General features: G+C 43.9%; 1 protein-coding gene across 2 annotated transcripts in view; it reads right to left on the reverse strand.

Moving 5' to 3' along the window:
- Positions 1-25,028, reverse strand: part of LOC126091922 (trifunctional enzyme subunit beta, mitochondrial) — a 101,993-nt gene that overhangs the window by 21,833 nt on the left and 55,132 nt on the right. For both annotated transcript variants that reach the window (XM_049907242.1, XM_049907241.1), the window contains exon 7: positions 1,599-1,729. In XM_049907242.1, coding sequence (XP_049763199.1) covers positions 1,599-1,729 — 131 coding nt within the window. The remainder of the gene's footprint in view (positions 1-1,598; positions 1,730-25,028) is intronic.

The raw sequence follows: 25,028 nt of genomic DNA on the forward strand, positions 1-25,028 counted from the left end.
CACTGTATGGTGCATAGCAGAAGGTGCCGTGTACCACTGCTAGCAATTTTCCACTCGCAAATAGGGCAAAGGAAAAACTGCTGTCCATATGAACCATAATCTCTCTAATCGTATCTTCATGATCCTTGGCAGCAGTAGAATCTTTGAGCAGTTAGACTCAAATGTCACTTCTCTAAATTTTCTCAATAGTGTTTCTCAAAAATATTGTCTCCTTCCCTCCAGCGATTGCCATTTGAGTTCCCGACGCTTCTCGATAGTACTTGCGTGTTGTTCGAACCTACTGGTAACAACTCTAGCAGCATGCTTCTGTACTGCTTTGATGTCTTCCTTTAATCCAACCTGGTGCAGACCCTTAGCACTAACTGCACTCAACAATAGGTTAGGCTAATATCCTATATGCAGTCCCCTTTACAAATTAACTATCCTTTCCTAAAATTCTCACAATAAACCGAAGACTACCATATTCACCTTCCCTACCACACACCTTACATGCTCATTTCGTTTCTTACTGCTGTACAATGTTACACCTGGATACTTAAGATGACTGTCATGCAGCACACCATTAACACTTTATTCCAACATTATGTATTTGTTTTTCCTACTTATCTGTATTAAATTACATTTTTCTAAATTTAGAGCAAGCTGTCATTCATCACACCAACTCAAAATTTAGTCCAAGTCATCTTGTATTCCACTATAGTCACTCAACCAAGACACCTTCCCATGCACCACAACATCGTCAGCAAACAGCTGCATTTTGATGATGAATCTCAAAGCTGGAATAGAAGAGAACACAGAAATTCACATGCTGTCATAAGAAGCAACTATAGCATGCAGAAAAAATCTGAAAGACTTACGGGCGGGCAATCTGACAGGAATGATCAAGGATCAGGTGATTTCAACAATGTACACAGAGGTAAGGAAGAGGTCCAGAAGTACATGAGCAAATAAAATTAAAATAATATGTAACATAACAGGCATAAATAATCAGCAAGAAATAGCACAAGACAGAAGCATTTAGGAGGAATTGTGTGATCGGCATGGGAGCTTTAGAGTCCCTTAGAAGTCTAGAAGAAGAAGAATTCTATACTGTCGACTTGTGACTAGCTCATTAGTTTAGTTACCATTTGAGTAAGAAATGAATACTCATTTCTTCTGTGTTGAAAAGATCCATATTTTGTGGCCTAAGCCACTGCTGTACATTTCATCAACCTCAAAGCCAATAGAAGTCCCGCTGTGCACTAATACACCAAATCCACAACTTTTTAAACAGATTAAATGTATTTCCCAGTTAGAGAAACACTGAGCATTTACACACCATAAAATAATTTGGTAAACCAGTAACCTACAAGCCATTAGTTAGATGATGCAACACTATCCACATTTACTGGAAAATACTATAGTCAACATGGCAAGCCACTGTCATATGCTTATAGATAAAAATTATACTGAATAAGGAGAACACTATTAAATATAAACAACAAGCAAAATTATATTAACAATAAACAGTTACTTCTGCACAAAGTATTATCTATCCATATAATACATAGTAAATTAACATATTAACATTAAATGGAATCAGGTGTCTAAAATCTCACCAAGAAAGATGCATTTGCTGCAGTTACAGTCCCATGTGGCTTTACAAAAGCAGGCTTCAGTTTAGCCAGTTGTTCAGGGGTTGAAACACGAATACCATTGTCTTTTTCCACAAACCCATCAACTCCAGGCACTAAAAATCAAGAACATACTGTAGTTAAAAAGTAATTTCAGTGCCATACCAAGTTAAACAACTGACAAATGAGTTAACTTCTCAAGCACTCTAATAGGCAGCTGGCCCACTTTCAAATTCCTTTTCCTATAGTACACTGATCGGTTAAATGATTTACGAGAAAACACCTTTCGTCATGCCACACAATTTCTTTTTCCCTTTAGTTCAGAATGTGTTTCACTTTTTCTGACAAGTCATCTTCAGTGCATGTCCCAAAGTATTTCAGATTATTCATTTTCACACATTGGTTTTTAAGACTTAAAAAACAGTTCATAGCAATATTTTATCATACAATACATTTCCATTAACTGTTTTAAACCAAAAATCAATACATGACAACAAAAATTGTGTAATACTCCAGGACCCACAGTAAGTGCCTTGTTAAAAAGCATTGTATATGTAAAATGCCCCCATGAGCCATGGACCTTGCCGTTGGTGCAGAGGCTTGCGTGCCTCAACGATACAGATAGCTGTACCGTAGGTACAACCACAACGGAGGGGTATCTGTTGAGAGGCCAGACAAACATGTGGTTCCTGAAGACAGGCAGTAGGCTTTTCAGTAGTTGCAGGGGCAACAGTCTGGATGATTGACTGATCTGGCCCTGTAACACTAACCAAAACGGCCTTGATGTTGTGGTACTGTGAACGGCTGAAAGCAAGGGGAGACTACAGCTGTAATTTTTCCTGAGGGCACGCAGCTTTACTGAATGATGAAATATGATGGCGTCCTCTTCAGTAAAATATTCCGGAGGTAAAATAGTCCCCCATTTGGATCTCCGGGAGGGGGGGGACACTACTCACGAGGACGTCGTTATCAGGAGAAAGAAAACTAGCGTTCTATGGTTCAGAGTGTGGAATATCAGATCCCTTAATTGGGCAGGTAGGTTAGAAAATTTAGAAAGGGAAATGGATAGGTTAAAGTTAGATATAGTGGGAATTAGTGGAGTTCGGTGGCAGGAGGAACAAGACTTTTGGTCAGGTGAATACAGGGTTATAAATACAAAATCAATAGGGGTAATGCAGGAGTAGGTTTAATAATGAATAATGAATAAAAAATATACACGAAGCCCACGCCTACTACAGTAGTACACGTTTATATGCCAACTAGCTCTGCAGATGATGAAGAAATTGAAGAAACTTAGTAGGTGAAGGTGTGTGTGTGTGTGTGTGTGTGTGTGTGTGTTTGTGTGTGTGTGTGTTGGTGTTTATGGGCGCTCAACATCAAGGTCATCAGCACCCTGACACACATTAAAAGGAACGAATGTGGACAGACCTAAGAAAACTGAAGCACACACGCAAAGAAAGCAGGAAAAGAAAGAAAATGCTATATAAGAAAGTAAAACTGAAGGAAAGGGAAAACCTAGCAACAAGAATGCCACTGAAATTGTCACTGGCTGGCTACTTACATAAAATATGGGCGAGCTTGTCGCACAGTGAGCAAATTAAAATCTTCTCCCTAAAATCGTTGCACACATTGGAGGGTCTTCCCGCCGGAGCAGGAAGCCATGCGTCATAGGGCTGCGGCCTATTCGAAGCCGAGTGAGGAGAACCTCATCCCGTCGATGGGGCTGAAAGGGAGTACACCACACACGCGTTGTGGGCTTGACTAGACAGAGCTTATTGTCAGTCACTTCCAGCCACTCATCCTCCCACCGACACATGACTCGTGAGCTCAACAGCGAGGTGTGTGCGCGCAAGGGGATAGCACACAGATACGTGTGGATCGAGACACGCCTCCTTGGCTGCGAGATCTGCCCTTTCATTCGCAGCAATGCCGACATGCCCCGGAACCCAGCAGAAAGCTACAACCTTCCCCAGTCACTGTAGTCGGTGGAGGGCATCCTGGATGGTCTGGACTACTTTATCTGCCGGATACAAATGGTGCAATGATTGAAGGGCACTGAGTGAATCTGAACAGACAAGAAATTTAGGAGAGGAAGAATGTCTCATCTGCTCCAGCGCCCGCAAGATCGCAGACAATTCTGCATCAAAGACAGTGAAAGTCTGAGGCAGTCGGACCTTGAGGACACGATCCGGAAAAACAACTGAGCAACCAACGGAATCCCCTTGTTTCGACCCATCCGTAAAAACAGCTACATAGTCGTGGTGCTCAGATAAAATAGCAGAAAATGCTGCATTAAAAACGGTGGCAGGAGTGCAATCTCTCTTGTACTGCAATAAATCTAAAATCACTCCGGGCCTCTTCAGTAACCAGGGTGGCAGGCGGTTAAAACTCTGGATTTGGGGTTGTACAGACTCCACACCGAGCGACTCTAGCACACGTTGCACACGGATCCCAAATGGCAACATAGCCCAGGGACGGTGGGAAAAAAGGCGGTCCAGAGGTGGGTGGGCAACAAGGCGGTGAGCAGGCGAGCTGGGAGCTGCAAGAAACTTGCAAGCCTGGCACACCAGCAGGAGCTGCCGCCGGATGGTAAGTGGCGGTTCGCCAGCTTCAGCACAGAGGCTGGGTATGGGACTGGTCCGATAAGCACCTGTGGCCAGTCGAATCCCAGCATGGTGGACAGCGTCAAGGATCTGCAAACAAGACGGCCTTGCTGACCCATATACTGTGCACCCATAGTCCAGCCGTGAATGCACAAAAGCCCGATAAAACTGAAGGAGACGCGCCCTGTCCGCTCCCCAAGACCTGTGGCTGAGTCACTTGAGGATGTTCAGTGCCTTCAGGGGTCTGGCTTTCAAGTCACATAGGTGTGGCAGCCATGACAACCTGGAGTCAAAAATTGGGCCCAGAAACCGCACTGTGTCTCTAAAATGTAGGACAGTATCCCCCATATGCAAGGCAGGCAAAGTAAAAAGACGACAACGATTAAAATGAACACAAACACACTTATCGGCAGCAAACCGAAAACCTGTCTTTGCAGCCCACTCCTCTAACCGCCGCACTGTTAGCTGCAACTGACGGCTCACGGTTGCAACACTGGAGGAGGAACAGAAAACAGCAAAGTCGTCCACAAACAAGGAGCACTGTACTGGACTCCTCACTGTAGACGTTATACTGTTGATGGCTATGGCAAAGAGGGTAACGCTTAAAACACTGCCCTGGGGGACACCGTTCTCTTGCTCAAAGCAATCAGACAGTGTGTTACCAACGCGGGTCCGAAAAAACCGCTGAAACAGGAAAGACCGAATGAAAATGGGGAGGCGCCCACGAAAGCCCCATTGATGCAGTTGTCCAAGAATACAGTGTCTTCAAGTAGTATCATATGCCTTACTGATATCAAAGAAGATACCAATACAGTGAAGCTGACGGAGGAAAGCCTGCTGAATAGCCGCCTCTAGGAGGGTCAGGTTGTCGACCGTGGACCAAAATTTTCGGAATCCACACTGAAAGCAGCTAAGGAGCTGTCTAGTCTCTAACAGCCAGACCAGACGACGGTTAACCATCAGTTCCAGGGTCTTTCCGACACAGCTTGTCAAGGCGATACAATGATAACTACTGGGACATGTGCGGTCCTTTCCTGGTTTGAGGACAGGGATGAGGATTGCCTCCCTCCACGAGGTGGGGAACACTCCTGTCTGCCATATCAGATTAAAACATTCTGAGGAGGATTTCCTCTGACGCCGCTGGCAGATGTCGAAGCATGGAGTACCGGATGCGGTCGTAACCTGGTGCAGTGTCAGAAGTCGCAGTAAGTGCCGATTCAAGTTCCCACATGGAGAAAGGGGAGTTGTAGGCCTCAGAACTGTTCGACCGAAAGTCCAACTTCGCTCGTTTGACAGTCGCACGGTAGCGACGAAATGCTGGATCCTGGGTTGCAGTGGCAGTACTTTGTGCAAAATGCTCTGCCAGCATCTGAGCAATGGCTCTGGGTGTTGTTTGGAGGCATCCCTGGTTCAGGACTGCAGCTATTGGTAGACGGCTGCATTTACCAGAAATCCTCCGGATGGCTTCCCATACTTTTGTGGAACAAGTGGAACAGTTGATGGAGTCCAGGAACTCGCGATCCGAAAGGCGGTAATATTGACCGCTGTTGGGCGGTATTTAAATCGGTGAAGAGCCGCACACCTGTCCCGGATGGCTGAACGGCACTCTTCTGTCCACCAAGGCACAAGGCGCCGCTTAGGAGGGCCAGAAGACTGGTATGGACAGGTCAGCAGCATGATGGATCACAAGTGTGATGTGATCCACCAATTCCTGTATGCTGTTGTGGCGTTCAAAGACAGCCAACCGAGTGAACAGAGGCCAGTTAGCCCTGCCAATCATCCACGATGGCGACCTCTGCTCCAGCAATACACCATCCAGGAGATGAATGCGGATGGGGAAGTGATCGCTGGAATGAAGGTCGTCAATGACCTCCCAGTGAACAGAGGTTGGAGAGCAGAAAGATAGGTCAATGGCTGAGAATGACCCTGTAGCAGTAGAGAAATGAGTTGGAGTACCTGTGTTGAGGATGCACAACACTTGAGATGTTAGGAGGCTCTCCAAAATTCGACCTCGAGTGCCAAGAGAAGTGGAGCCCCACAGGATATGATGGGCATTGAAGTCTCCCAGGAGGAGAAATGGGCGGGGGAGTTGTCGATAAGATCTGTGGGAGCGTCTTAGGTCATTGCATCCAGAGGGGGTAAATAAAGGGAGCAAACGGTAAGCCTCCGAGGTGAATGAATTTCAACTGCAACTGCTTGCAGGTCAGTATCCAGGGGGAGAGCAGAGGAGTGGTGGTCATTATTGACAAACACAGCGACTCCGCCTTTGGCCCTTTCTTCAATCAGGTCATCTTTGCGATATGACGTATAGCCCCTTAGTACAGGAGCATCAGATGGTTTTAAATGCGTTTCCTGTAAACACAACCACAGGGGGCGTTGCCGTGCTAGGAGGTTCAGTTCCTCCACATGTGCCGGGAATCCATTCATGTTCCACTGTATAATGGTAGCCATCTATCAGGGTGGGAGTACCTTCATCCTCACTTTCTGTCGGGGAGGAGAGCCCACAACAGGTGGAGGCTCAGTTTTGGGGCGAGATGATTGCCCCAGTCTGACATCAACCTCCATCGCCTCTGAAGAGGAGTCGAGAGAGACATCAGAGAGAATGACATCAACATCAGCAGACTGTAGAACTTCAGTCTCCTTTAGCGGGCGAGTCTTCACCTTTGGCTTGGGCTTCGATTTTCTGGCCTGAGGTGGCATTGGAGCCAAAACCTCAGAAGCAGTAGGGGGTGTAGCAGCACTGGGCATTGCACAAGACTGGACCTGGGAAGGGGCAGGAAGTTCCATGATGTCAGCTACCACGGCCTGGTCAGAATGCAGAGGAGGAGCAGCAGGCTTCACAGGAACAGCAGCAGCACATGTACATTGACAAACGCAGATGCCAGTGCTGACAGTAGCAACCTCCGTTTGTGTAGCGGCATCAGTTTTCAAGACTGGCTGTTTCAGACCGGAAGAAAAGGAAGCAGCGAACGTGGGCGGCTGCAGGGACTTGTAAATTTTCTTTGCCTCACCGTACGGGATGCATTTGGTGGTTTTAAGTTCCTGGATTTTCCATTCCTCAAGGAAAACTCTACATTCCCTACTCCACACAGGGTGATCCCCAGAGCAGTTGACACACTTGGGAGGGGAGGAGCAACCAACTCCCTCATGGGCAGCTTTACCACATTTCCCGCAAGTGGCTTCCCCTTTACAGCTGAGGGTAGTGTGTCCAAAGTGTTGGCATTTAAAACACCGCTTGGGGTTGGGGTAATAAGGCCGTACACTGAGACGTAGGAAACCTGCCTTCACATGCTCGGGCAATTTGGTGCTGTTAAACGTAAGGATAAACGAGTCAGATTTCATGAAAGCACCATCCACCCATTTCATAACGTGTTGCACGTCCACAATTCCTTCCCGGGCTGAATAGCCTTCAGTTCGTCTTGCGGAATGTCAACGAGATCTCTGCAAGTCATAACACCCTTGCTGTAGTTCAAGGTGTTGTGAAATTCAGTCTCAATCGCAAACTCCCCAAGAAATTGTGCCTTCTGAAGGTTCTGGACTTGCTGGAAGCTAGATGTTTCAACCAACAAGGTGCCATTTCGCAAGCGCTTTACAGATTTTAATGTGCCAGCAATACCTTCTAAGCCCTTCTGTATATAAAATGGCGAAACTTTTTCAAAACTCCCATCTTTTCTTCTAATTACGAGAAACACATTCTGCGAAGCAGCATGCGTTCTGTTACTATTACCTGAATCAGGAGGACTGGCTACACGAGCCCTCTTGTGAGATTGGGTGTTAGAACCTACCAGCGGCCCACCCTTTCCGCTGGGAGGAGAAGAAGAAAAGTTCGAGGGTTCCATCTCGGTCCCACGAGCAGCTAGGGAACTAGGAGTCCACCTAGACAGAGCCCCGCGTGCCTAGGTAAGCCTTATACAACTGAGGTGTGGCAGGTTCCCCAGAGGTTGCCCGCTAACGACTGTTCCACCTCAACAGCCATGCATCTCATCAGCACGCAGCACACCTTGAGATTGAGGGGTTGTTTATAGAGGTTTATTCCATCCTCGCGATCCAGGCGGTCAAGCCAAGATGCCCATTCCCTGAGACACACAACATTCCACCGCCGCGCCGCACGGTGGTCGCTGAAGTATGCTCAGAGCTTACGGTGACAGGGGACTGGCGGCGCTTACCAGTTCCCAGCTCAGGAACCCCGGGGTCGCCAAGCCCGTACCCAGCAAATGAATGCTGAGGCCCTGGGGGCGTAGGTGAATATGGAATGGGGGTGAGGAATGAAAGAGGAAGCCGCCTGGTAGAATTTTGCACAGAGCATAACTTAATCATAGCTAACACTTGGCTCAAGAATAATGAAAGAAGGTTGTATACATGGAAGAAGTCTGGAGATACTGGAAGGTGCCAGATTATATAATGGTAAGACAGAGATTCAGGAACCAGGTTTAAAGTTTTAAGACATTTCCAGGGGCATATGTGGACTGACTGCAATCTGTTGGTTATGAACTGTAGATTAAAACTGAAGGAAAAAACTGCAAAAAGTTGGGAATTTAAGGAGATGGGACCTGCATAAACTGGAAGAACCAGAGGTTGTACAGAGATTCAGGGAGAGCATAAGGGTACCATTGACAGGAATGGGGGAAAGAAATAAAGTAGAAGAAGAATGGGTAGCTTTGAGGAATGAAACAGTGAAGGCAGCAGAGGATCAAGTAGATAAAAAGACGAGGGCTAGTAGAAATCTGTGGGTAACAGAAGAGATACTGAATTTAATTGATGAGAGGAGAAAATACAAAAATGCAGTAAGTGAAGCAGGCAAAAAGGAATACAAACGTCTAAAAAATGAGATCGACAGGAAGTGCAAAACGGCTAAGCAGGTATGGCTGGACAACAAATGTAAGGATGTAGAGGCTTATCTCACGAGTGGTAAGATAGATACTGCCTACAGGAAAATTAAAAAGACCTTTGGAGAAAAGAGAACCACTTGCACGAATATCGAGAGCTCAGATGGAAACCCAGTTCTAACCAAAGAAGGGAAAGCAGAAAGGTGGAAGGAGTATATAGAGGGTCTATACAAGGGCGATGTACTTGAGGACAATATTATGGAAATGGAAGAGGATGTAGATGAAGATGAAATGGGAGATGTGATACTGCATGAAGAGTTTGACAGAGCACTGAAAGACCTGAGTCGAACCAAGGCCCCGGGAGTAGACAACATTCCATTAGAACTACTGGCAGCCTTGGGAGAGCCAGACCTGACAAAACTCTACCATCTGGTGAGCAAGATGTATGAGACAGGTGAAATTCCCTCAGACTTCAAGAAGAATATAATTATTCCAATCCCAAAGAAAGCAGGTGTTGACAGATGTGAAAATTACCTAACTATCAGTTTAGTAAGTCACAGCTGCAAAATACTAATGCGAATCCTTTACAGACGAATGGAAAAACTGGTAGAAGCCGACCTTGGGGAAGATCAGTTTGGATTCCGTAAAAATATTGGAACACGTGAGGCAATATTGACCCTACGACTTATCTTAGAAGCAAGATTAAGGAAAGGCAAACCTACGTTTCTAGCATTTGTAGACTTACAGAAACCTTTTGACAATGTTGATTGGAATACTCTCTTTCAAATTCTGAAGGTAGCAGGGGTAAAATACAGGGAGCGAAAGGCTATTTACAATTTGTACAGAAAGCAGATGGCAGTTTTAAGAGTCGAGGGTTATGAAAGCGAAGCAGTGGTTGGGAAGGGAGTGAGACAGGGTTGTAGCCTCTCCCCCAATGTTATTCAATCTGTATATCGAGCAAGCAGTAAAGGGAACAAAAGAAAAGTTCGGAGTAGAAGAAATAAAAACTTTGAGGTTCGCCGATGACATTGTAATTCTGTCAGAGACAGCAAAGGACTTGGAAGAGCAGTTGAACGGAATGGATGGTGTCTTGAAGGGAGGATATAAGATGAACATCAACAAAAGCAAAACGAGGATAATGGAATGTAGTCGAATTAAGTCGGGTGATGTTGAAGGTATTAGATTAGGAAATGAGACACTTAAAGTAGTAAAGGAGTTTTGCTATTTGGGGAGCAAAATAACTGATGATGGTCATAGTAGAGAGGATATAAAATGTAAACTGGCAATGGCAAGGAACGCGTTTCTGAAGAAGAGAAATTTGTTAACATCGAGCATGGAAGTGAAACATGGATGATAAATAGTTTGGATAAGAAGAGAATAGAAGCTTTTGAAATGTAGTGCTACAGAAGAATGCTGAAGATTAGGTGGGTAGATCACATAACTAATGAGGAGGTATTGAATAGAATTGGGGAGGAGTTTGTGGCACAACTTGACTACAAGAAGGGATCGGTTGGTAGTACATGTTCTGAGGCATGAAGCGATCACTAATTTAGTACTGGGGGGCAGCGTGGAGGGTAAAAAATCGTAGAGGGAGACCAAGAGATGAATACACTAAGCAGATTCAGAAGGATGTAGGTTGCAGTAAATACCGGGAGATGATGAAGCCTGCACAGAATAGAGTAGCATGGAGAGCTGCATCAAACCAGTCTCAGGACTGAAGACCACGACCACAACAACAACAACAACAACAACAACTTAAAATGAATTCATGTGCAGCATGCAAACAGGCATTTTCTAGTTAACTACTGCAAAAAGTGTTTAGGAGTATACCACACAGTTGCATGAAGTGACTAGCTTAGAGATAAATGCTTAACAAATTTAATTTTGCAGTAGCAAATAATAGTACATTTACATGACCCTTCTCTGTAAGTTAACTTTTGCCTTTGAAATGAAATCTTAAATTTAGTGACTAAATTAAGTTTCAATGAATTTTTCCTACACTGGAAATTTTACTGAAGCATATTACACGTAACTGCCTGCAACCTTTACACTGCTTCGATGAACTTTCTGGAGGGTTACATTAACAAAAGCAACTTTAAAATATTATTATTAAGGAGAACGTGAGTAACGGATAGACTGGACATCTAACTATGACATACTGAATCAAATCTGACAGGCAAAAATGTATGGCACAATTTGAGTAAAAGAAACATTACACTGTTAGTACACATTCTGTCACTATGGCACAGTTGACCCCTTGACTGCTACATATGTGCTCCGTGCTATAGTGGCTTTTATTATAGCTGTACTGCTTCTCAAATGCTGGTGCCTGTGCTGAGAGATGGTATTCTGCACAATATCAAATGCTGTCATCCAATGTTTCATGAACTATCAGGTACAAAAATTTTGGTTTTAGCACATCCTGAAGTGTTGTGTCTTCACTCAAAGAATATCAAAATTCCATTTACAACTGTGAGCACAATGATATACCTTTGAGTTATTGGGTTTTCTATCTGAAGGAATATCTGGAATGACAATCCAATTTCTGTCCGTGTGGACTTGCCGCCTGCTATGAAACACAATCATCTATTTTTAAGAAAACTACTAGGGTAGAAACTAGTTTTATGCATCTTACTGTCTGGTATCTTCACTCGAAGGGCTAAATTTCTTTTCATTACATGCCACAGTTACTATATTGCATGAAATTAAATAAAACATTGTGCAAAATTTTAAAGATTTTACAAAGGTAAAAAGTGTCACATGAACTTTGCATACCCCCTTTTTTTTTCTTTCTTTTTTTTATAGCTCATGTATTGCAGTGAATGAGATAAGATATTGAAATTTTATTTAAAATTGAGAGCAGAAGAATATCTCATTTCATTCTTGAATTATTGAGTTTTTGTCCGAAGCACAACCGCTTAACACACCCACTCATGTTCTCGCACACTGCAAAATGTGTCGTCATAACCACTATGTCTCTATAAAAGATCTGAGATACTGAAACAAGGTTTTTGCAAATGTTGGCATGCAGAGAGAGGCATATGTAAACGATAAATACTCTGAACTTTACTCAGAGACATAGAGAGACGTGGAGATAACATCTTGGACCTACTGATAACAAACAGACCCGAACTTTTCGACTCTGTAAGTGCAGAACAGGGAATCAGTGATCATAAGGCCGTTGCAGCATCCCTGAATATGGAAGTTAATAGGAATATAAAAAAAGGGAGGAAGGTTTATCTGTTTAGCAAGAGTAATAGAAGGCAGATTTCAGACTACCTAACAGATCAAAACGAAAATTTCTGTTCCGACACTGACAATGTTGAGTGTTTATGGAAAAAGTTCAAGGCAATCGTAAAATGCGTTTTAGACAGGTACGTGCCGAGCAAAACTGTGAGGGACGGGAAAAACCCACCATGGTACAACAACAAAGTTAGGAAACTACTGCGAAAGCAAAGAGAGCTTCACTCCAAGTTTAAACGCAGCCAAAACCTCTCAGACAAACAGAAGCTAAACGATGTCAAAGTTAGCGTAAGGAGGGCTATGCGTGAAGCGTTCAGTGAATTCGAAAGTAAAATACTAGGTACCGACTTGACAGAAAATCCTAGGAAGTTCTGGTCTTACGTTAAATCAGTAAGTGGCTCGAAACATCATGTCCAGACACTCCGGGATGATGATGGCATTGAAACAGAGGATGAAAAGCGTAAAACTGAAATACTAAACACCTTTTTCCAAAGCTGTTTCACAGAGGAAGACCGCACTGCAGTTCCTTCTCTAAATCCTCGCACCAACGAAAAAATGGCTGACATTGAAATAAGTGTCCAAGGAATAGAAAAGCAACTGGAATCACTCAACAGAGGAAAGTCCACTGGACCTGACGGGATACCAATTCGATTCTACACAGAGTACGCGAAAGAACTTGCCCCCCTTCTAACAGCCGTGTACCGCAAGTCTCTAGAGGAACAGAAGGTTCCAAATGATTGGAAAAGAGCACAGGTAGTCCCAGTCTTCAAGAAGGGTCGTCGAGCAGATGCGCAAAACTATAGACCTATCTCTCTGACGTCGATCTGTTGTAGAATTTTAGAACATGTCTTTTGCTCGAGTATCATGTCGTTTTTGGAAACTCAGAATCTACTATGTAGGAATCAACATGGATTCCGGAAACAGCGATCGTGTGAAACCCAACTCGCTTTATTTGTTCATGAGACCCAGAAAATATTAGATACAGGCTCCCAGGTAGATGCCATTTTCCTTGACTTCCGGAAGGCGTTCGATACAGTTCCGCACTGTCGCCTGATAAACAAAGTAAGAGCCTACGGAATATCAGACCAGCTGTGTGGCTGGATTGAAGAGTTTTTAGCAAACAGAACACAGCATGTTGTTCTCAATGGAGAGACATCTACAGACGTTAAAGTAACCTCTGGCGTGCCACAGGGGAGTGTTATGGGACCATTGCTTTTCACAATATATATAAATGACCTAGTAGATAGTGTCGGAAGTTCCATGCGGCTTTTCGCGGATGATGCTGTAGTATACAGAGAAGTTGCAGCATTAGAAAATTGTAGCGAAATGCAGGAAGATCTGCAGCGGATAGGCACTTGGTGCAGGGAGTGGCAACTGACCCTTAACATAGACAAATGTAATGTATTGCGAATACATAGAAAGAAGGATCCTTTATTGTATGATTATATGATAGCGGAACAAACACTGGTAGCAGTTACTTCTGTAAAATATCTGGGAGTATGCGTGCGGAACGATTTGAAGTGGAATGATCATATAAAATTAATTGTTCGTAAGGCGGGTACCAGGTTGAGATTCATTGGGAGAGTCCTTAGAAAATGTAGTCCATCAACAAAGGAGGTGGCTTACAAAACACTCGTTCGACCTATACTTGAGTATTGCTCATCAGTGTGGGATCCGTACCAGATCGGGTTGACGGAGGAGATAGAGAAGATCCAAAGAAGAGCGGCGCGTTTCGTCACAGGGTTATTTGGTAACCGTGATAGCGTTACGGAGATGTTTAACAAACTCAAGTGGCAGACCCTGCAAGAGAGGCGCTCTGCATCGCGGTGTAGCTTGCTCGCCAGGTTTCGAGAGGGTGCGTTTCTGGATGAGGTATCGAATATATTGCTTCCCCCTACTTATACCTCCCGAGGAGATCACGAATGTAAAATTAGAAAGATTAGAGCGCGCACAGAGGCTTTCAGACAGTCGTTCTTCTCGCGAACCATACGCGACTGGAACAGGAAAGGGAGATAATGGCAGTGGCACGTAAAGTGCCCTCCGCCACACACAGTTGGGTGGCTTGCGGAGTATAAATGTAGATTTAGATGTAGAGAAGTAACTCGTCCACAGCAGGGAGAGGTTGGCGCCTCAGGATGCTTTCATACATGTAAAAAAACACAAGAGGCGCACGTATACGTGTCCACTGCACCTGGGGAACAGTGTAGCAGGTGGTGTATACATGCCCACAGTAGTGAAAGGGTTAATTTGGTAATGGAGGGAAGTGTGGGGCTCAAAACTGCCTTTCTTTTGGGGGGAGGGGGGGGGGGGGACAGGTCATTTGATTTGTCACTCAAGAACATTGCAACTATGCTTGTAAATTGATGAGAGCAGGAAATATAAACACATATGGACACCAAAGCCCCACAATCTGGAAACTACTCGTTTCTGAAGTCGTTTAATGTCGGCTGCCGCAATGTGAGTACAAGCATTTGGGAATTCGTGAAGTTCAGCTCTTTAGTATTGTGATCAAAACTGAATAATGTGTATAGACAAACTAACTATGAATGGAAACTGATAGCAGTGCTGGTAAAACAGCTTATCCAGAATAAAAGTTTTGTAATAATATGTGCATGTTTCATAGGAATTCATGTCAGTAGCTGACATCCAAAAAACTGCTACTGGATTTAATTCTGAAGGCCTTATTTTTAAAACCTATTATGTAACAGGTACAGCTCCATACTGACTATTACAGCATGCATGCCAGCAGCACAGCCAGCCATTAAGACAATAAGATTGCTTTCAAGAGCCTCACTTTAAGCTAAAGCATTGATACTGGAGTAAAGGTTTGAAACTTACATTAATTGAGTCTTCTGTCACTTATTTGTTGAACAACTTCATAATTATAAATGAAAAGCACAATAATGTATACACTCACAGTATTAATTTCTCATTAATTGAACTTAGACTTACATGACAGATCATTTTTGCTAGTGTTGTCTAAAGCAGTAGTAGAATATTGCACCCCGACAACTATAGTCTAAGTCTAATCAAGGCAACTGAAGCCAAAATCCGATTGACAAAATGACAAAAAAGAAGAACATACGTAATATTCTGCTCCTCATTTATAGCTTTGAAACTTCTGAAACTTAATGGTTGGTAGATACTCTTTCTACAAACAGAAATAATGCCTCTAACCTGAAGTAATTAAGAACAAAGGGAAAATAATAAAAAAGAAGAATCAATATAATTCCTAAAAATATAGAAATTGCTTGTAGGCTGCTCAAGGAGTCAGTACACAGAAGAAATGGCTCGTCACGACATGAGCGGACGTGCTGAAGAGCACGAGATATGGCTGCCAGCTCTGCAGTGAAAACACCACAGCCATCTGGCAAGTAGTGTTGCTCAGTATGTCCTCCATCAACATACACAAAGCCTACATGACCCATCAGTCATCCAGCTGTCGGTGTAAATCACCTCATGGCCCCAGTACACGTCAAGAAACAAGAGGAAGTGATAGTGGAGAGCAGCAGGGTTAACGGAGTCCTTACAGCCATGCGAAAGGTCCAGAAGAATCTGCAGACTAGGTGTACACTAAGGAGGTGTATGTGAATGATTAGATTAGATTAATACTAGTTCCATGGATCATGAATACGATATTTCGTAATGATGTGGAACGAGTCAAATTTTCCAATACATGACATACTTAAGTTAATTTAACAACATACTTGGCCTTTACAAATGTCTGCTTGTGTCTTGTATGTATGGATGGATATGTGTGTGTGTGTGTGTGTGTGTGTGTGTGTGTGCGCGCGCGCGAGTGTATACCTGTCCTTTTTCCCCCCCTAAGGTAAGTCTTTCCGCTCCCGGGTTTGGAATGACTCCTTACCCTCTCCCTTAAAACCCATATCCTTTTGTCTTTCCTTCTCCTTCCCTCTTTCCTGACGAGGCAACCGTTGGTTGCGAAAGCCAGATTTTGTGTGTATGTTTGTGTTTGTTTGTGTGTCTATCGACCTGCCAGCGCTTTTGTTTGGTAAGTCTCATCATCTTTCTTTTTAAATATAACAACATACTTAAGTTAATATAACAACTCTCATTTTTTGTGTTTATTTTTATTTTTTATTATTATTTATTATTATTATTTTTTAATTTATATCTAAAAATTCCTCTACGGAGTAGAAGGAGTTGTCATTCAGAAATTCTTTTAATTTCTTCTTAAATACTTGTTGGTTATCTGTCAGACTTTTGATACTATTTGGTAAGTGACCAAAGACTTTAGTGCCAGTATAATTCACCCCTTTCTGTGCCAAAGTTAGATTTAATCTTGAATAGTGAAGATCATCCTTTCTCCTAGTATTGTAGTTATGCACACTGCTATTACTTTTGAATTGGGTTTGGTTGTTAATAACAAATTTCATAAGAGAGTATATATACTGAGAAGCTACTGTGAATATCCCTAGATCCTTAAATAAATGTCTGCAGGATGATCTTGGGTGGACTCCAGCTATTATTCTGATTACACGCTTTTGTGCAATAAATACTTTATTCCTCAGTGATGAATTACCCCAAAATATGATGCCATATGAAAGCAACGAGTGAAAATAGGCTTAGTAAGCTAATTTACTAAGATGTTTATCACCAAAATTTGCAATGACCCTTATTGCGTAAGTATCTGAACTCAAACGTTTCAGCAGATCATCAATGTGTTTCTTCCAATTTAATCTCTCGTCAATGGACACACCTAAAAATTTGGAATATTCTACCTTAGCTATATGCTTCTGATTAAGGTCTATATTTATTAATGGCGTCATACCATTCACTGTACGGAACGGTATGTACTGTGTCTTATCAAGATTCAGTGAGAGTCCGTTTACAAGGAACCACTTAGTAATTTTCTGAAAGACAGTATTAACAATTTCATCAGTTAAGTCTTGTTTGTCAGGTGTGATTACTATACTTGTATTATCAGCAAAGAGAACTAACTTTGCCTTTTCATGAATATAGAATGGCAAGTCATTAATACATATTAAGAACATCATATATTAAGAATGGACTTCAAGGAGAGGGACTCCAGCCTCCACCAGTACACAGGTTACCGGACTTTTTCTAAAAGCTCCAGTCGCTACACGAACATCACAGTGGTGCACTAAGTTGAGTAAATGCAAGGCTGAGGGCGCCGCCGAACCATAAACCAGACTCCCATAGCCAAGGTGAGACAAAACAAGGGCTATGTACAGCTGCTGCAGTGTAGAGCGATCTGCAGCCTTTGGTGTAGCTCAGGCAGTGGAAGGCATTGAGGTGCTGCCATCATTTCCACTTAAGCTGACAAAGGTGAGGAAGCCAAGTCAATCGGGTATCGAAAACCAGTCCTAAGAATCGATATGTCCCCACTACAGTGAATGGATCATCATGAAGGTAATGTTCTGTTCTGGATAAATGGCGTGATGCCAACAGAAATGCAGGACACATGACTTCGTGGCTGAAAACGAATCCATGGGCTAGAGTCCATGACAGCCTCGTGAATGACACTCTGTAGGCAGTATGAAATGCTCAAGTCATCCACAAAAAGAACGAGAGAGAGACAGCTCTACAGCTGCTGCTAGACCATTAATAGCCACTAAAAATAGACACACAGTCTATGCCCTTCTCCTGAATACAGGGGGGAACAATGGGAGGCAGCACTGATTTGTACATGGAAAGTACGGGGCAACAGGAAATTTTGGATAAAAATTGGGAGCGGGCCCCACAGACCCCACTCATACAATGTGACAATATGATGATGTCACCAGGTCGTGTCATATGGTTTAAGTAAGTCAAAAAAGAAGGCAACCAAATTTTGGCACCTGGAAAAGACTGCTCAGATGGCAGACTCGAGGGACACAAGATTATCAGTGGTAGAGCGACCTTGGCGGAAGCCACCCTGACTTGGAGCCAGTAGGCCACGCGACTCCAGGACACAACCCAACTGCCGACACACCATACTTTCCAGCAGCTTACAAAAAAACTTGACGAGGCTGATGTGCCAGTAGCTATCCACATGAAGTGGGTTTTGACCAGGTTTGAGTACTGGAATGATAGTGTCCTATCGCCACTGTGATGGGATGCCATCGCACCAGATCCGGTTGAAGATGACAAGGAGATGTCACTTGTAGTCAGATAAGAGATGGTTGACAAGGAGATGTCACTTGTAGTCAGATAAGAGATGGTTAATCATCCAACTGTGGATCCAATCTGGCTCAGGAGCTGTGTCGGGGCAATGTGCAAGGGTGCTGAGGAGCTCCCACTATGTAAATGGGGTTTTATAGGGTTCACAGTGGCGTGTAGTGAACAAGAGGACTTTCCTTTCCATCCACTGTTTGAAGGTGCAAAAGGCTGGGGGGGGGGGGGGTAGGTATCTGATGCAGAGGCTCGAGCATAGTGCTCAGCAAAGTCCTCGGTAATCGCGTTTGTGTCAGTAGGCAACACGCCATTGATGTTAATGCCAGGGACACCTATTGGGATCTCGTACCCAAAAACATGCCTCATCTTCGTCCAGACTTGCGAAGGTGACTTACGGCACCCAATGGTCGACCTGTACCTCGCCCAACACTCCTGGTTCCGTCCTTTTATAAGCTGGCGAACGCAGGCACAGAGCCACTTAAAGGCAATTAGGTGCTCTAGGGAAGGGTGCCGCTTACGTCTCGCCGACACTCTTTAAATGCCTCATCGACTTCTGGCAATCACCATGGGACTGTCTTTCGCCGAGGTCACCCTAAAGAACAAGGGATCGCGTTTTCCGCTGCAGAAATGATCGTTGTAGTGACCTGCTTAATGACAACATCGATGGCACCATGTGGGGAGATTCAGCGGTGACAAGGGGCGAAGGCTTCCCAGTCTGCCTTGTTTAAAGCCCATCTGGGAAGGCATCCATGGGCATGGTGCTGGGGGAGTGAAAGGAAGATTGAGAAGTGGTTACTACTACACAGGTCGTAATGTGCTCTCCAGTGGATTGATGAGAGAAGGCCAGGGCTGCAAACCGAGAGATCAATAGCCGAACATGTTCGATGTGCCACACTGAAATGTGTGGGGGCATCTGTATTTACGAGGCAGAGGTCGAGTTGTGACAGAAAATTTTCAACCTCCCTAACTCAGCCAGTAAGCATGGCACCACCCCACAAGGGGTTATGCGCATTAAAATCTCCCAAAAGTATGAAATGTTTAGGGTGTTGATTAATCTGTGGAGCCAATACGTTCAGCAGTACTGCACCTTCTGGAGGAAGACATACATTGCAGACAGTTATTTCCTGTGTCACCCTTATCCTGACAGCCACAGCTTCAAGAGGGGTTTGAAGGGGCACATACTGAGTTCAGGACAGACGCAAACTCCACCTGACACTATTATAGTCGCTACGGTTCCCGTAATATTCCTTATAGCCGGGGAATTCAGGGGCCCGCATTGCCGGGAACCAGGTTTCCTGGAAGGCAATACTGAAAGCAGGTGTAAAGCTTAACAGTTGCCATAGCACAGCCAAGTGGTGGAAAAAACCGCCACAATTCCACTGGAGGACTATGTGATTGTGAGACTGGGAAGGCATGAAACATTCAATGAGGCAGTCTACACCTCAGGGTCACCTTCTGTCGCCAGATGAGTACCTGCGCGATCGACATCCATTGTGACCAAGGGCCCAGCAAGATCTAGTTCTTCAATGGACACTAGAATCTCCACCTCATCCTCAGACACAGTGCTCGTATGTAGTAGTGGTGTGGGTGTCACCGCAGTGCCTTGGTTCTTGGGGGTCTTTTCTTTTTCGGTTTCTCTCGCTGCTCCTTAGGTAGGACTGGCTGGGAGGGAATCACTGATTCAGTCTTAGGAACTGAGGAAGTCCGTGAAACTCTACGACCAGCTACCTGTGGTTGCTTCAGCCACTGATGAGTGCCAGCTTTGGCACTGGTAGGAACCTGGGAAGGGAGTGACCCCAAAGGGATCCCTTCCTGGCGAGAGGAGCCGAAGAAGACTTACGCTTCTCTGGATCAGAAGTGGGGACTGACATTCACGATGGTTGGGGGTGGGGGGTGGGGAAGGGAGATGTTGCTCCTGAAGTAAGTTGTGCAGGAGCAACAGGGAGGGAAGTGCCCCCCCCCCCCCCCCCACCCCCATCATCAAGGGGGCAGGTGGAGTCTGACAGCTCTGAGAGCCAACTGTATGAGGCGAACAAAAGATGTTGTCATAGCGGCGGCATAGGTTGACATCATATGCCCAGGATGTAGCCTCCCATATTTTCTCTTAGTCTCAATGCAGGTCAGTCGGTCCATGGTCTTGTAGTCCATTATTTTTCTTTCTTTCTGGAGAATCTTGCAGTTTGGTGAGCAAGGTGAATGGCACTCTCCGCAAGTGAAAAAAGGTGGTGGGAGGCGGGGCACACGGAGTAATGGGATGTGAAGAATGTCCTCAATACTGACAGGTGATGCTGGAAGTACAGAGGGAAGACACATGGCCGAACTTCCAACACTTAAAGCACCACATCGGGGGTGGAATATATGGCTTTACATCACCTCGAGTAATGTGTGACCCTCAAAGGCCAAGATGAAGGCACTGGTGGCAATCTGATCATCCTTTGGACTCCAGTGGACGTGCCAGATGAGTTGGATATCTCACTGCTCTAAATTGGTGTGTGGTTCATTGTCAGACTGCGAAAGGTCACTGTGAAATATGATACCCTGGACCATATTTAAGCTCATATGGGGGTGTGATAGATAGAGAAACATCCCCCAGCTTGTCACAAGCAAGTAATGCCCTCGACTGGGCAGAGGATGCTGTTTTGATCAAGACCAGACCAGATCTCATTTTGGACAAGCCCTCCACCTCCCTAAAACTCGTCCTCTAAATGCTCCACAAAAAACTGAGGTCTTATTGACAAGAAAGATTCCCCGTCAACACTCTTACATGAGGTACAGGGGTGAATAAGCTTCACTGTCATCCTTAGCCTGGCGTTCCTCCCATGGTATTGTCGGAGGGGGACGATTTTGTGTCACATTTCCTAACATTAAGGTTAAGACCCTGATCGCTTACAGACTGCTGGTGTTTGACCACCACCAGGAAGATATCACGTACTATGCTTCAATACGTGTCATCTGCCCTGACACCACCCACTCTGACCAGGGGGCCTCCCCACAGGCGCCACCTAGCAGCAGCAGCCACCACCTGGGAGGATGGCCATTGCCGGAAGTCCCAATGCCCCAGGGTGATGGGCATCTACTCCTTGGCATACGTGGGGAGTCAACGGCACAGGCATCAGGCAGAGCAATCCCTATGTGGTCAGGGGGCTACAACCAACAGGGTACACGGCCGCCCCACCACAACAGACTGGCTACCGTGCTGGGTATTTGGTGGAAACAAGCTAAGAAGTTCATTATCGTCAACAGTGCAGAACGTGATACTGCACAAAGGATGGAGGGAAATTCACCCAGGAGGGTGACCTCACCCAACAGCTGGAGAGTGAGTGGCAGTGCAGATCCACATCAATGAAGGATGCGAGAGGTCTCAGCGCGTGATGGACACTATGCACCATGTAAGGTGCCCTTCCCCAATTGGCTTGCTGTTGGGGAAAATTTTGAAAAATGGAGGTGAAACCCTACAGGGGACCATCACAAAGGCCGAAACATGCGAGACACTTTTTAGTTGACTCTTACAACAGGCAGGAATACCTCAAGCCTATTCTAAACCCCCGGACCTGCAAGGGGGGAACGATTTGAAACGCTGACTTTGTGCCAGGCCTCACCGACCGACATTGGGAAGAATGGGGCTGCCATTCCCAAGAAACCTTATAGCACCTGATTGAACGTATGCCTGCAAGAGTGGAAGCTGTCATAAAGGCTAAGGATGGGCCAACACTATACTGAATTCCAGCATTACCAATGGAGAGAGCTATGAACTTTCAAATCATTTTCAGCCAGGTGTCCATATACTTTTGATCACATAGTGTATTCTTGAGACAATGAAGGCAAGATTAGATTAACTACCATGGACAAAGAGGCATCCTAGGATTCATTCTTCCTGTCCTGAGAATGAAACACGAAGATATCCAAACGAATGCTACAATGGGAATTACCTTCTACAGTACATACACTTCATAGTTGTTTGTAGAGCACAGATGTAGATCCTTAACCCTGCAGTAGTCATGTGACAGAGCACACAATGTGGATAAACTTACGGAATTCTAAGCAACATCAATCCATGTCTGGGCAACCTAAACGGGCAACAACAAAACAAAGAAAATCACTGGGTAACAATCACCTACAGGACTACTTCAGGGTTAACATCTGTTTGCTGTAGAATTCTCGAAAACATTGTTAAGTCCGAATGTAATAAATTTCCTCTAAAAGCTTCTGTCCACAAACCAGCACAGATTTAGAAAGCATCACTCACACAAATCTCAGCTTGCCCTTTTCTCACATGATATCCTACAAACCATGGATAGAAGACAACAAGCAGATTCCATGCTCCTGGATTTCCAGAAAGCATTTGATGCAGCATCCCACTACAAACTACTGGCAAAGGTCCACACATATGGAGAGGGCTCCTAGATATGTTAGTGGCTCAAAGACTAAGTAATAGAATGTAGCACAATGTCTTTGACAGTGAGAGTTGTCCAGGGACAAGGGTATTGTCAAGAAAGCCCCAGGGAAATGCGACACAACCTCTTTCTCTATATACATAAATGATCCATGAGATATCGAGAGATCTATCTATGTACTTTGGCAGATTTAGATTGGAGTTCTGAACTTCAAATACCACAAAAATAAAACCATAAAAATATCTGATGCTGTGTGGTTTCCTAATGAGTTGAGTAAGAGGCTTGAACCAGAAACTTCAATGTTCTGTGACGAATTTTGCTGTCTTTTCTAGATGTGCTACAGGTCTGATGACTGTAGGGTCCCCCCCTAAATGGGTTAAGGATGCACTACAGATCGGAAGCGGTTATCCAGGCAGCTGACTGTACAGGGTGCACGCACTTTTTCCCCCTTGGATTAGGCAACTGTTCAATCAGCTGTACGAATATTAACCTAGGACCCAGAGAAGGTCGCTCCTCCAAAACACACACAAAACTACTAAAATCCTAGTGATCAATTGGTAATAGAAAATTAAGGTGATGCATCTGTCTCAGTAGAAAGAAGCTCAAATGCACTAAGAGGGGAAAATGAGGCTGCAAGGAAGATCACTAAGATGGGCATAAACTTATAATTGGGTCCTTCTATTGACCACCACAATCATTCCCAGATGTAACTTTTAGAGAAAACCTCAACTTACTGACATATGTATTCCCAATCATACCATCATCGAGGTTGTTTGATTATTAGACTATCTATTCTGCTATGCACAGTTTAAGTGATGCGAGTGGCAAGACATCTTGCAAAACAATACTAAACACTTTCTCTGAGAACTACTTAGAACAGATGTACATTTTAAGAACTAAAAGACTGTATTCACTGCTATGGTAGTTTTAGGAGCTGTCTATCTCCCTATATATTTACACGGAGCATGCTTTAATTTTATCCTTGAGCAACATATTGAGGTTTTTGTGTTTGTAATGTTTTTTTCTATTGTTGTTCTGCTGTAGGCCTCAAAGGCCCATTAATGCGATAAATGATGACGATAAGCAACATAATTTACCTTCTCTATTTGCAAAAGAACAAGTCAAACCACAGAAGTAAATATTTCACACAGGTTATGTCCACTGACTTCAAGTTTGCATTCATTCCATTTTGTTGACTTCAGGTATATTCATAAAGATAAAAATTATTAAGGGTGTCAATACACAAGAAATATTTTCATTATTTTTATGTGCATTACAAAGGAAGAAATTATTTAGCAAACATATTTAAACAGCAAAATTTGTTACAGTTACAAATAAGAATAAAAATAAAATCTGAACTGGAGCAAGAAGGTGTTTCAAGCTAAGTAAAACAATAACTTGCATAATTATTTACAATAGGTTTTCAGAGGAAGCCAGTTCCCCCAAAACAAGACCAATGCTAAAATTGTTTTGCTACACAAAAAGGAGGTAGACAAGATATACAGCACTATAAACTACAGAGTCTCCTGACCATAATGTAAACATAGTCACAAGAATCATAACTAGCTATTCAGATGGAGGGAAAGGGGGGGGGGGGGGTGGCACATACATTGGATTTTACTTAAGTAAAGTAACAGCTGCCTTTATGAGTGGAATCAGTGTAAAAGACTACTCGCAAGCCATGAATCAAATTATGGAACACGACAATGGGTATATATTACCAATTTGTTAGGGATTCATACATTTTTATAAAGTGTCTCAGTATCACCCTTCACGAACAGGGCATTGTTTCAACCAATGTTAGTACAGTGAAGAATACATCATATATCAATGCTGCAGCTTTCATTAGGTCTGAAAGAAATTCATACCTGAAAGACGAGTCAATTAAGGAAATCTAATCTCATCAAAACCATTCTTAACCGTCTAAGAACAAGTTTTCAGATTATTAAGCTGGAAAACAGTAATTTAGTGCTGTTTGCAGATGGCGCTCTCATGAATAGCAAAGTGTCATCCTTGAGCATGTGGAGGGGGACACCAGATGACAGACAAAATTTCTAGTTGGTGTAGTGAATGGCAGCTTGATCTAAATGTAGATAAATGTAAATTAATCTAAAAAGAAAGATGATGAGACTTACCAAACAAAAGCGCTGGCAGGTCGATCGACACACAAACAAACACAAACATACACACAAAATTCAAGCTTTCGCAACC

The sequence above is a fragment of the Schistocerca cancellata genome, chromosome 7 (genome assembly GCF_023864275.1).
Source record: "Schistocerca cancellata isolate TAMUIC-IGC-003103 chromosome 7, iqSchCanc2.1, whole genome shotgun sequence".
Classification (NCBI taxonomy): domain Eukaryota; kingdom Metazoa; phylum Arthropoda; class Insecta; order Orthoptera; family Acrididae; genus Schistocerca; species Schistocerca cancellata.